This window comes from Theobroma umbraticum, unplaced genomic scaffold, assembly GCF_002168275.2.
Source record: "Theobroma umbraticum cultivar Fairchild unplaced genomic scaffold, ASM216827v3 scaffold_30.0, whole genome shotgun sequence".
NCBI classification, from domain to species: domain Eukaryota; kingdom Viridiplantae; phylum Streptophyta; class Magnoliopsida; order Malvales; family Malvaceae; genus Theobroma; species Theobroma umbraticum.
Genome location: NW_018397254.1, coordinates 11,010,169 through 11,025,003, shown reverse-complemented (window position 1 = coordinate 11,025,003; position 14,835 = coordinate 11,010,169). Strand labels below are relative to the sequence as shown.

Genomic DNA, 14,835 nt, shown 5'->3' with positions numbered 1-14,835 from the left:
GTGAATATTTTGATACGAAATAAGTGAAAACAAAATAATATTATTGTTTTGTAATCAATTCTTATTTATCATTTTCACGCACAACAAATAGATAATGAAAAATATTTTTTATTAAATAATAAAAAATACTTTCAACAATTAATTTAAATAATACAAAAAATTACATTTTTTAAAAAATATTTTACCCACAATAATTATTTCTCAACATATTTTTCGATTAACAAACATACTCTAAATTGTTCCTTGCTTCCTTATTCTTTTCTAGAATTCGTTTCTTCCTCCATTTTTTACGATTGGTCCTTCCACGCATTTACAAAAAGAAGAAAAAATAACCATTCTTCTGCATTTAAAGATGCATTTGACGGCCTTGAGTTTCAAACAATGCAGTTGCAGTGTCCTTGCCCCTTTTTGGTTACCATTACATCCCTTTGCGCTTAGATTTTCTTTAATGTCATGGCTTTCTTTCCTTCCCACCTCGAGCCAGGACCTTCGTGCACATGATTTTCAAATAAAACAATACAAAAAATAAAAAATAAAAGAAAAACTAGACAACAACCCAAAATCCAAAATCGAATGCACCTTACTCAAATCAAAAGGTCCTCTTTCAATTTTCCAATTAGCCTTTTCAAAATCGATTTCACTTTTTTTTTTTCTTTTCCAAAACCAGTTTCTCTTTCTGTTATGTTTTGAAAATCGATGTTTCTTTTTCTTTTTCAATGCGTATAAAATGTCACATTAAGTTTAAAGATGGTAAATTTCCGTCAAGATAAAGAGTTTATTTGATTATCAAAACTTTAAAGTTTCTTTAGGTATTAATAAAAGGTGAGGGTTTTAGTTGAAAAATTGATCAAAAATTTTACATGTTTTTCTTTTCACTATTTAACCCTAAAAAATAATTAGAAATAGGCTAGAATGAGATCTGTTTTAGACTTTAATTAAGTAAATCAAAGATATAAAAATAGGATAATCGAGTTGTTCCTGGGTGCGAGAGCTCCATGAAAAGGAGCCTGCAGCCTGCTTGCCATTATGCCTAACGGACAAAATTCAAGAAATGTTTCAACAGTTTAACTACTTAAGCCATGGAAAGAATATTTTCTCCAAATTTTTTCTAAAAATCAATTATGAGAATGTTACAGTAATCAAAGAGAGCAAACAAATATTGATTTGAACAAAAATTATTTAGAATCAGTATTTAATTGCTCCCTAAATAGCCATCTTCAACATCTTGGGAAAAAGTCAACTGTTGCCGGTGCATAACATGTTGTTTCTTGCACCATTTCAATTTGGTTATCTGATTGGTGACCATCCCATATAGAACAGGAACCACACCATCATGAATAGATATGAAAGAACACTTTTCAATATCACGAGAATATTATTTGGAATTAGGTTCTTGCATCTTACAAATTGCATTATACAGAGGATAACTCTATGGTACACGATGTTTGGCGATGGTGCAAAACATACAGAGTGAATAAATCTTAAATATCCAAAAGCGGGGGAATGAACTGAGAAGATGTTTAAGCCCACCATGGAGCCTCACCAGTTCTGAAATCTGTTTCGACCCATGGGACAAAGACTACCTTCCCATCATCCACATCAGCATGAGCCAATGCCAAGGACTGTTCCAACAAAGACAATACAATTGGTCATTATAAATAAAGAATGAGATAAGAACACAACAAAAGAAAAATGATGGACAACATATTTTGAGAAGAAAAATTAGAATGTACAAACTTTTGACTACTGCACTAAAATGCACGTTTGCACTTGTTTGGCAATGAGATGAGATCTGTTCAATTATTAGGGTGCAGTAAGTTTCGCGTTTCTGGAAGATTAACTCCCAAGTATAATGTCAATCATGACAGATTTACCTATTCTGCGATCCTTTAATACCATGCCCAAATTTTCTTAAAGTAGAAGATCAGTGATATAACCGAAATGTATACTTTTCCCTCTTAATCTCACTCACCAGGGGGGCAGGTCCTCTCACAACTCTTCCTTGATCGTTGTACTGAGATCCATGGCAGGGGCATATGAATCTGTTCTCAGCTTGATTCCATGGAACAACACATCCAAGGTGTGTGCAGACGGCATTTATACCATATGTTGCAAGAGTTTTGTCTTTCTCAACCACTAGGTAGGTCGGATCTCCCTGAAATTCATAAATAATCAAAATGCCTTTCAAATTCACTTTTTTTTTAGAACATCCTGATATTAGAATGCTTGAAAACTGATTCTTCTTATATAACAAAAAAGAAAAAAAAAGAAGCTAAAATCTAAATTTGCCTTTCCAGTTTCATATGCCTCTTTTGTAAGAGAACCATACATCACTACTAAAATCTTACAATATGACATTGGCTACAGAATCGACATTCATAATACGGTTACTACTCTTATTAATGTCTTATCATGCCAAACATTAACAAGAGGCTAACAACCTCAACATAAAAGAAGATTGAGCTCAAGCAATTACAAGCATAACTCATCTTCACAAAAGTCACCATTCACCACCAAAACCTTGCATATAGTGCTTACATGGGAAAATATTTCCTAGAAGAAACCACAGCTCTTAAATTTTTCACGTTAACTGCTCTTTGGATGATCTTTGACATTCGCTTAGAACAAATTGTGATTAACATCCTACACTTACCTTCAATCCTTGAGTCAGAGTTCGGTCTCCAGGGCCATGGGTCTTAAGCCATTCGGTAGCAATGATGTCATTTCCAATTGCGTCCTTGGCAACAGTACCCTCGCCAGCACCTAGCCCACTGGTGTTGCATTTTAGCAAAGGTTTAATCCAATTAGATATAATGAGATTGCCCACCAAGTCAAGAGCAATCTTTTTGATGAAAGTTTATTGACATATTTAGACCAAAAACCAGTGACATGATTTATAAGTCCATATTTGATGGCTTGATGCAAATAAGTTAAATGGCTAAGTTCTCTATGGCTTCAGATATGCTCACAAAAGAAATATAGGGGCAATTGTAATTTACTATATTAGAATACCAGCTAGCTATGATGGGGAATTTGGCTCAATTAAATTCGGGGGCCATAAATCAGTTTGGGAGGTCAATTGGGTGGAAAACACTTAGGTAACTAGTATGGGAGAAACCAATTTTCGGCTTCTCCTCATGTAAAACACTACCACAATCATGTTGCTCCTGTCTTGACTTTAGCATATTTTCAAGGGTACTTAAGGTGAATTTATCACTTCAAAATTCATATGCTAATAGTTGAAACTTAAATTTGACTAACAAGTACCTTTTCCTACCAAAATGCAATCAATCAGTTTTAAGGATCAGATGAATCATCTTAAGGCATTAATATCACCACTCTCATTATCAATAAAGTTAAATAATACTATTATTAAAGGAACTCAACAAGGAAAGAGGAGGAGACCTTACCCAGGTGGGACAAAGAAGGCCCCATAAGGAACCAACATGAAACCTGTGGGGAGTGAAACAGTCCCCAACAGAAGCAGATTCATGAGCTGCCTCTTGCCCATGTCTGGCACTCTATCATCAGCGGGAATGCTGGTGGCCTGGCATGTGAGTCTCATTCCCTTGTCCTTTTTAACCATCTGGGACCTTGTTGGTTTCACCAGGAGAGCTTGTGATGTGCAGAACAAGCCACTCTTGCTGGAGCATAGCTGTTAAAAAGGAAAATTCAAGCAAAAGTTGAGTTTAGAGTTTCGAAGAAGGATTTTGCAAAGTAATTTAACCAATTACAACTGTTGGGATATATATACCTGCGAAGAAGCTGCAGGGGAGAGAGTTGAGGAAGCCATGATAGAAGATAGTGGGTGCTGTGCTGAACCTGTCGGCTTGTGTTCTCCATCTGATATTCTGGAGAAGACCCAAGCTATAACGACCACAACACCAAGGAGATAAGGCGCGTTGCAAGTTATGGTGCCACATAAGCCACACATGTTTGGGGATCATGCTTGTCTTCTTTGCAAGTGGCTCATCCCAGTCTTGGGCCTAGTCCAAACACTCTCAAAGTTGAAGACTTTACTCTCTGTCACGTCAACCGGGTTCGTGCTCCAACTTAGTGGGCTAAAAACAAGAAGCTTAGCTTCCCGAAGGCTGCTTCTAGCCTAGCCTGTTTTATTTTATTTTAAACTTTTACTTTGCCAAGGAAAATCTGTTTTTGAAAGGCTGGCCTTGTGCATATAGAGCTGCGGAAAAGGAAAAAAAAAGAAAACAAAGTGGTTAACTTTGGAGTAGCAATGACAAGTTCACATAAAACTTTTCAATTGAATTAAAATTACCTTTTCAATGTTTCTTGATATTTTGTTTATATGATTAAATCATGTTAAGATCCAGCTTAGATGGCTCAAGGGACATTGTTGATGCCTGGGATTAACTGCTTTGCTTCTGGGCCGAACTGGTCTAATCTCATCTGTTCCTGATCCCCTTCCGTGTTGTGCTTCATTATAGTATTCACCTAGCTTTGATTCATTTTCAGCTTGCTTTATCAGCTTATTGATTTATACATCTTTTTGGGATAATTGAAATTTCATTAATCATCAAAAAATAAGCAGGAGCACCTGCTTTTGACGTACAAAAATGGCAAACCCTAAACAGTTTATTAATTTCATAACTGGTCTGCTTTTCTGAGATCAGAATTACAGTGACACTCCGCTGAGGCTTGAGTATTTCATGGCTACATTTCTTGCTTTGTGAGATCAGAATTAGTTCCACTCAGCCGAGGGTAAAAACGAATACCTCTACTGGGTGCATGGTCAACTGCATCAATTTGAGGCCATATTTTTGTCTCTGATGCGGCGTTACGCTAATTTCAGGCCGCTTGTTCCTTAGCATCATATGTTTACAAGTTGTACATATGCTGAATTTGTTCAGTTCCCTTAAATTTTGCTTCTTGAAACATTATATTATGTGACAAAAACTTCTTATAATATAACAAATTCAAAGAACCCATCATTTGAATTAAATGAAGTGAAGTCAACAAGTTTATGGGCGGAGATATATTTATTTTTTGTGCATCATAATAAAAAAAACAGTTCGATTCTTTATTTTCTATTCAACTATTGAATTATTAGAATGAAAGAAAAAAAAAATTGAAGGGTAACTTTTTTTTTGTGAAAGATGAAAGGTAACTGATCTTTAACAACTTTTGCTTCGTATTGGTCCTTTAATTATGACCCCACTTTATAAGATTACACCCGTCTATCCTTAAAGTGTTAGCTAGTGAGATAGAGATAAATCATAATTACTAAAAAGGTTTACAAATAAAAGTGTTCAAAGATAAAACTATCTGACAAAGTTTGAGAAACCGACTTGACTTGGATATAGATTTTTAGATTCAAACTCAGTTCAACTGGACTTGATTACATTGTTTTATAAATAAATAATATGTTTTTATTTAATTTTAATTTTAAACTATATTTTAAAATATTAAAATATTAAAATAAAATAAATCAGCAAAGAGGATTGGAAGTCCAAACTTAACTTTGAACATGAAATGTTTGATAGCCTCCGTATGATCCGTGGAGATCACTATTCATAATAGTCGAAGGGGTTAATTTTGGGTTGGCCTTATCACAACTTCGTCACCGGACCATAGTTGAGATTGGGCTTAATCTTGAGAACCTTATACAGATGAACATATCAAACCTAAGGTTTATTTTGGATTGTAAATATTTGAGTGGCACATGCTTAGTGTCATAAGCCAACTTATGTATAAGGTCATGATGAGATAGAACTGTCTACGAGACTGAGTTGCTTTAAGGGCAAATGTTTTCATTTCAAACAATAAAATGTTACTTGATAGTGTACTTATAAAAGTTTGTTAAGCCTTTAAGAAAAAAACCCTTGAGGGAAAGAATGTCTTCATTTTATGCATTATAATGATTTGTGATAGTATAGGTGTAAAAGCTTATTAGTTCTGTGTAGAAGTAAACAGTTGGTAAATTGTTGGGCTACTATACTAGTTAAGATATGTTTGTGACTAACTATTTAGGGCTACCCATACAGCTCAACAATTGTGCATTTATACTTTCAATTCCTTCGTATTGTTTTTTTAATATTAATAAAATATTTTTCTTTTGCTTGGAATTAGTAGTTGCGTATGTGGCATTCACTATATCTTATGATTTTGCTATTATTTTTCATAAACTAACTCATGATTGTAATTTGTGTTTACTCAAATATAATTGAGTTTTTGGCTAGCTTATGCGAAAGCGTCCACTCAAACACCGCACGAGCTATTACGTACTTGAGCTAAGGATGTAATCTATAACAGTTGGTATTAAAGCAGATTTTAGAGCACTAGCGATGTAACACTAAAGATAATGGACCCTTGTTTTTTTAAAAAAAGCATTTTATTAATCACCTCACCACAATGCCATTTTGAGTCTTGAGCTTGGTGTTAAAAACTCTCCTGGCATAGTTGGTTAATGAGGAAAAGAGAACCTCAACAATTGTCCAGAGAACCCCACAACCATAACAAAAATGGAGGCTTCACAAAAAAAAGAGCAAAACCTAGGACTTACCCAATGCTAGGAAAACATAATGATAGAGAACAGAAACTAGCAACTAGCACATACAACTTTGCCACGTAAAACACCAAAATAGTCATCAAATAGACAAGTATCCTTAGCTAGAGGGAGTGCAGTACCCTGAAAGCATCTCGAGCAAAACAAAAACATCGGGCAGCCTCTCAAGCACCAAATGTTGTAACGTGTGACGTTGGAAAATTTTAAAGTTTGGGAGTCGTGTTAATCTTTTTTTTGTATTTAGATGTAATTAGTTACCTATTAATTCTGTTTTAATCGACAAGGTTCTAAATTGATTTTAGATTCATTGAAAAAATAATAAATTAGTCTACAAATTTTAGAGTTAGGGTTCAGGAGTTTGGTTATACACGAAGAAGGATTAACACCTTGTGATGCCTATTCCACAAATAGTATCATTTAATCCTATGTTATTCTATTTTAGCCTTAACTTTTGATTTTATCCTTATGTTTCCTTATATATCTTTTTAATTCTTGATTTTTCATGTCTTTTTTCTTCATAATCTTTTTTTTCTAATTTATTATTATTAATTTTATTATTATTTTTAAACCTAAAGTTTGATTTTTCGATTTTACGAATACACATAATGTAATTATGAAATGATGTCATAATTTACTGATTTTAAATAATGGGAAGTGAAAACCTTGTATCATAAAATTATTCACAGATCATACCAATGTTTTGGGGAGGTTTAGAAGTTTTCCTCACCTAGGGATGTTCTTGAAAGAATTCATCTCTACAAGTTTTCGAGAAAATCCCATCGTCAAAGTTCAAGTCCCATTAACAAAATAAACATGTAATATGCAATGTCAAAATAAAATTATGAATGATATTAGATGAGCACGTTTATGAATATAATTTTGTTCCATAATATATTTAATATTTTAATATAATTAAACACCTCATTTATTTTTTTTATATATCTTTTTTAAGAAATGTTCTATTTAAATCGATAAGTTTTAATTAATATTATGAGTTAATATATTTTATTAAACTATTTTTCATTAAATAAACAATTGATCTTTAATTTGCAACAATTGTTTGAATTAATTAATAATTATATCAATTTTAATTTTAGATGCAATATTACATGAATTTATTCTGGTAATTGCTTGAATTAATCAAAATATTGGAATACAAAATTAACATTTATCCCGATACTTCAGAGAAAACTCTAATTGAATTCCGTTCTTAGGAAAGCCATCACGAAAATAGCAACCTTTTACCTTTTTAACTAAATTTCCATCATCAGAATTAATTCAAATAACCACTCTATTTTTATATTTATAACTTTATATTATATCATACTTTTACTTTTATATATACTTATATAATTTTGTATAGCTAAATATGTCATTTCTATTACCTACTTAACTTTTTTTTATTTATGATTAAATATATTTTATTTCTCTTCTATTTTCTTTCATTTAATAAAGTCTATTTCTTTATCACTAGGTATTTTTCATTTTTCAATTCAAATATCTTTTTTAACTAAACATTTGTTTATTTTCTATATTTTTACCTTAACTAAGTCTATCACCATAAGTATATTTTTTATTTAGACATTTACTTTCTATCCATATATATATATAGACACACATATTCAACTTACCTAAATCTATTCTTCTTCTTTTTTTATAACTAAATATTTATCTAAATTTATATTCTTTAATAGTTAAACATATTTTAAATATTTTTGTTATTTTTGTTATTATTATTTTTATATTTTTTGTTTATTTTAATTTCCTAACTTTATTTCTAATATTCATGCTACAAACACATTTTCTCCTATTTCTAATATTCATACTACAATACAAATTTATTTATTTTATTTTATTATTTTTATATATATTATTTTTTAAAAAAAACTATATTAAAATGCTCAAAAATAATTCCAACATCAAAACCAACATTAATATGCAAACCCAAATAGTCCAAGGTCTAAGACCTACTATGATACAACCCAAACTACAAGATCCAAGGTCCATACCTAGCTTAGGCTCATAATAGCCCAAGGACTTTGAGGCTTCTCTTCAAGCGTGGACTCATATATGCCTATTTCACAAATTTCCCAAACTTAAAACGTAAATTGCGTTCGATACTTTACAATGTAATGTGATTATAAGTAATGTAATTACAAGTAATGTAATTATAAGCAATGTGATTGTAGGGAAAATAACATTACAGTATTTAATATGCAATCAAAATAATGATTAAAATGTAAAGAAAATAACATCACAACGTTTGATTTATAAGTACTCTATTGAAAATGTAATGTTAATTTTTAAAATTACCTTTAGTTTTTAAAATATAAGTTTAATACATTTATATTTTTTATTATTAATTTTTATATAATATCATCTCTTAAATATATTTTTAATGTCATATATTTTATTTTCATTTATTATTATAATCTTATGTATTTTATTTTTATTTCTTTAATATAATTTTTATATTATATATTTTATTTTAATTTATTTTACAGATATTATATAAATTTTAATTTTTTATATTTTATTTTATTTTAATTTTTGATTCTTATATTATATATTTTATTTTAATATATTTTATTTTAATTATAATAGTATTTCATAAGGTAATAAAATTGAGAAGTAAAATTATCTTTAAGAATATTACAAAGTGCAATATAATGTGATTGCATTGATTTTAGACTGTAATCACATTATATCCTTTAGTTGTAATGTAATTACATTACAATCTTATATTAAAATAAATTATTATAAAATAAATATTATAATATAATTTAATTAGACACAGTCTAAAAAAAATGTGCCCTCACCTTATAATACCAAACGTCTCCGTAGTGTCTAGCACAATAGAAATAAAGCTTCCCTCCTTTCCCCAAGAAACGGCGTCATATAGGCAAAACGGCGTCATTTAGACAACAAGCCCTAACTATTTAAGCCCTCCTTTTTCACCTGTTCTCCATTTTTGCCTTCCCTTTTCTCTCTCTAGCCGCAACTCTCTTGGCCATCTCTGTAAAACTTTAAAACTCAAAACTCAAAACTCAAACCCTATATTCTCTCTCTCAATCACCGACCTCCCACCGCCGACGGTGTCACCTTTGCCGGCACTCTTCCTCACCCCATAAAAATACCCCTCGCTTTTTTTAAAACTCTTCCAAACCCAAATACTAAACCTTATTCTATCGTCGCCCCTTATCCCTCTGTTCTTCATTTTTTTTTGGTGACTTTTTCTTGGCTAGGTGTTTTGGTTGGTGGAATAAAAGCTAGGTTTTTTTCCGTTTTATGTTTGAGGGTTTTCTACTGGATTTTCTGAAGTTTTTTGGCTGCTGTTTTCTTATGGTTTTCTAGGATTTTTTTTTTGAAACGTTGGCTGCTACTAGGGAATTTTTAGGGTTTCTCGTTTTATGTTTTTGATTTAGAGATTTTTTTGGGTTTTTTGGTTATTGGGTTTCTTTTTTTTTTAATTTTCTCTTAGGGTTTCTTTGAAATCCGACTGCTTAGGGTTCATGTAATTGGCTCCCCTTTTATAAGCAGTCAAAATCCTTCCTCCTTATTTGCTGCCATTGGCAACGCCTTGGTGGTTGCAAGCTACATCTTTGGGTTAGGCAACTTGCTGTCAAACCCTTGACTTTTTGAAATTGATTTTTTCTTTTCCCAATTTGAAGAAAAAGGGGAAATTGGGGTAAATCGTTAGAAGGGAGAAAGCTTAGATGTGCTGATTCAACTTGGGGTAGGAGAAGGTAGACTGTCGTGGCAGTCCAACCTTAGCTAGCTACGATTTTTTTTCTTTTTATTTATTTATTTTAAAATGAGTTTTTCTTTATTTTCTAGTTGAATATAAAATTAAAAAGATGATATAGTAAAATGGGCGTCTACACCAAAAGAGAACCCAACCTTTGGATCCAGAGACGCAAGAGAAGTGTCCAGGATAATGTACCCGTGTTGAAATGATGTCATGGTATCGAAGAGAAGCTTAAAGGAGAGTGAATGGAGGATGCTATGGTCTTAGAAAGGAATTATGAATCTTAACACAGTTCATATTAGAAGCAATTCTAGTGGGGGCTTGTTCCAAACCTGGAATCACAATTCTCGACTGAATTCTATATATTAATATGATAAAAAAAATATTAATTGGATGACCTTTCTTTCGTTCTGGACAAATTACAAGGCGAAGTAAGCATGAGCACCTAGTAACAAGCTGTTCATTGGATTCCTTTATATTATTATAGCAATAAAATTGCTGGGAACTTAACCCTAAAGCTCTATTATTAAATATCAAGCTATTCAAAATTTAAGCTCAATAAGAAAAGATTCCAATACAGAACATCACTTTCACTTGTCTAATTATATCTCATGCAAGCCAATCTGATGCTCTAATTGCTTGATACTCAGCTTAACTTCATGATCTTTCATCATAACATGAAATCCTTTATTCCACCTTAAAATCTTTAACACAAAAGTTCTTGTGAATTGTGAAAACTTTTTCAGTAAGTCAGTAACCCCTCTGTCTCTCCCTCCTTGTTGCATTGCAGGGATTGGGGGCTGCCAATGTGTTCCAAAGAACATAAATAATTGGTCTAGGTCTTTGATTTTTGTCCCTAAGTTGGAAAGAAGCCCACTTGGGCATTGTCTACATTCTAGTGTTATAAACTGGGGAATACAATGATGGTGTCATCTGCATGGTGGTATGGCGTGAAACATGCACTCATCATGTGACTGCATGTGTGTGTCTCTGTCTTGTCTCTTCCCATTTTTTGCAGTGCAATATTTTCCCCTCTGCTCAACCCTCCGGTTATTCTCTCAGACTTTCCTGCATTAATTCTTCACTTAAGATCTCCTAAAGTTTTATTTATACAATGAATTATATATAGTCACTCCTTGTGCATAATTGTGAGAGAGAGAGGAAAAGGCAAAAGGGCATTGGTCTTCCAATGAGTGGAAATGGAGTTCTTTGGTTTTTCTTTAGGCTTTCTCTTGCACCAATGTAGAGAAAAGAGAATCTGTTGTTATCGTCAAAGAAGAAGACACCCAACACGAAAGTAAAAGAAGGAATAAAAGAACTGGTATTCTATAAATAATTGAATAAAGAAGAGGGGTATGAGATGGGGCAACCTTGAAGCAACCCCAAGAAAATGGAACGTTCTTCAAAGGCATTTCGAAGTTATGAACTCTTAAAAAAGTTATTTGGCTTCTTCTGGTGTCTCTAGCTTTTTGTCTCTGCGCTTACTTCTATCCATTCTATAAGGCAAAACCCAGCATTTCATACACCAAATTGGATTATTTTAACGTCTAGGATTTAGAGGGGGACTCATTCAGCAAACAAAAGAAAAGAAGAATTATTTCTTAAGAAGAATCCTAGGGAGGGTAGTATAATTTACAGCGGGAAAGGATAAGAAAACAAAGGGAACATTAGCAGAAGATGCGACAAAGTAATTATTTCATGCTAGCTACCGTTTTAAAAGTTAGTAATAGTATATATATAAACTCTGTTGGTTTGGGCGTTCAAGAAACGATCGGCTACCTATTTGCTTATAGAAGGGACCGCTGCTTCGGATTCCTTTAGGATTTAGGAGTTGAGAATTAATTAGTATCAACTGTCGAGTTTCTTTCAAGTTGATGCCCAAAGGATGGGCTAAAAAAGTTGAGAGTGCATCAACAACTAGTTTGATTTGCCGCCAATGGATATAGTTTAGACTAACACTAAGCGGCTCAAAATTTACCTTCTTTAAATTATAAGTCCAATTGACAATTAGTTGTAGGAGCATTTTAAAAAATAATCCTTAAAGATAAAATGTTTTTAAAAATAACCTCTTTTATAATTTTAACTATTTTTAATTAAATTGGATAAAATTACCCTTAATGAAATTACACGTCATGATGTTACACACCATGTACAGAAACATATTACATGCTATGGTTAGGTTGTTACATGTCATGTACAAAAACGTGTAAAACGTCATGGTTAGGTTATTACACGTCATGTATAAAAACATGTTACACACCATGATTAGGTTATTACATGCTATGTTAAAAAAAATACTGTTATTATAGGTCATGTACAAAAAATAATGTACGTCATGGTTAAAAAAGGTTGTTACACGCTATGTTGAAAAAAAAATACTATTATTTCACGCCATGTTGAAAAAATATTGTTGTTACACGCCATATTCAAAAATATTTTGTTATACTTTAATACCTAATAACAATTACACGCTATATTCAAAAATATTTTCTTACACTTTAATACTTAAATTGTTGTTGTTACTTACAAACCAAAACTTTAAATCCTCTCGACTCTTTATTTATTTTTTATTTTTTTGACAATTTGACACCGATTACAGTGTTTTTAACATATTTTTATAAATTAAAACACAAAATTTCTTATCTAAAACATTTATTTTGACTAAAAATCGAAAAAAAATTTCATTGAAAACTTAAGTTTATAAATTTTAAATTTTTTGAGTTTATTGGTGTTTAGATCCCGAATTGATCCAATTAAAAACTATTTTAAATATCTGTGATCATTTCTACTGTTTAGTTTTATCCAAAATATCTAAAAATCAAATTCTCCAAATAACCATCTACTCAAGCACATCAAAACCATCGTTTGTTATCTTCAAAGTACTAGAAAGAGAAATCTGAAAGCGTAGGAGAGAGAAATCGAAAGCATAGTAGATGAATGCCAAAGAAAGAAATCGATAAAATTAGAGAGAGCGAGATGTTGAGAGAGAGAAATTGGAAGCACAAATTGAGAGAAATTGTGATGAATGGTTTAATTTATTTGAAATAGTTTTAAGGGAATTTTTATCAAGTCATGACTAAATATGGTTAAAAACAGTTAAATTTATTCTGATGGTTATTTTTGAAATGCCCTTATAAAAAAAGTTATTACTCACAATTTCCTCTTAGTTGTATGTATAGTATAGTATAGTATAATATAGTGTGTATATACATATATATGAAATATTTTGTCTTAACACAAATCAATTAGGAAAAAAGATCTTTTCTATATAATTGAAGCTAATATTGATTGATTGATTGTATTAGTTTTCAAGTGCCCTTGTCATCTAATTTAAATGCCAAACTATTTATAAATGTAATTAAATTCATTAATTAATGAATAAGATATATATTCTGTAATTGATAATATTCAATTAACTAACAAGTTAAGATTATAGCTATAATCTGGTTTCACATAAACTAAATTAATAAAATCCTAAATTATTTATTAATGTTTTATAGCATATTTTTGTAATGTACTATCATCCCTCTTGTAAGTAAAAAGAAACAAAAAAAAAAAAAAGCGAACACATGCATGTGCATACACACATAAAAATAAAGATTGTGCCATTTATATTTAAATTGGTGAATGATTAACTTGTGGAGGTGTCACTTGGTAATGAACTTTAATCAAATATTTGCAGTTATGATTATGTACATATTTTTAGGTTGACATAAAAGTTATTAAAATTTAAAAAATAAATAAATAATTATTTTGATTACGTGTATCTGATCATGTTGAAAAGGATTAATACCATGAATATAAAAATCATGTTGGAAGATTCGGCTTCTAGTGACACTCTAAACTTTTTAAAATCTTAATAATACAATTGCCAAACCAATATTAAGGGTTTATAAGGAGATATATAATGCATTTGTGTAGCTTCAATAGCTTATTGCTTAGTGTTGTTGAGATTATCGCCAAATTGAAGGTAGCCAATGAATTTATGAAAAATGACCACAGAATTTTGAGGCCAACTACGTATCATCAGATGAGAATGATAGTAAAATGATTGAACTAGATAATTCAATTTTGTGAAAACAAGCATACCAACGTCAACATGCTTCAACAGAAACTCCAAAAGATTATATAATTCAAAAGGCTATATAGTATACGGCATAATGGGGCGTTTAAACAGTCCTAATAATTGGATTGTCACCCAATTATTAAGATTTGCAGGCTAATTATCAACCCAGTTGGGGGCCTACTTATCAAATAATTAGCACACGCTAATTAGCACTGTTGACCAGGTCCTGCCCCAAAGCCACCCCAAGCTAGGATCCCAACCATCAAATTCCCAAATAAAATTTCCAATAACAATTGACATCTTGCCCCTGTTCTGCCTCCTTTTGCATTATATATACTAGGCAGTTGTGATTAATTTGCAGGTGACCTAAGTATCTCTGCTCTAATGGTTGCTCCTTGTAAAAAAAGTAGATAAAAGAAACTAGCTTCACGTGGGTTTCAAACACTGAAGGCAGAGCCAAAGTAGTTAATTGGATTGGTAAGTAAATTTCAAAAGTAG

General features: G+C 31.5%; 1 protein-coding gene across 1 annotated transcript; it reads right to left on the bottom strand.

The window, feature by feature from the left end:
- Positions 1-1,338: 1,338 nt before the first annotated feature.
- PETC (photosynthetic electron transfer C) lies at positions 1,339-3,899 on the bottom strand. The gene is made up of 5 exons (XM_021426866.1): positions 3,755-3,899; positions 3,411-3,655; positions 2,654-2,771; positions 1,973-2,155; positions 1,339-1,622 (listed from the first exon to the last, which is right to left on the bottom strand). The coding sequence occupies exons 1-5, from the start codon at positions 3,791-3,793 to the stop codon at positions 1,521-1,523; spliced, it is 687 nt and encodes a 228-aa protein (XP_021282541.1). The 5' UTR covers positions 3,794-3,899; the 3' UTR covers positions 1,339-1,520.
- Between the last annotated feature and the right edge of the window lie 10,936 nt (positions 3,900-14,835).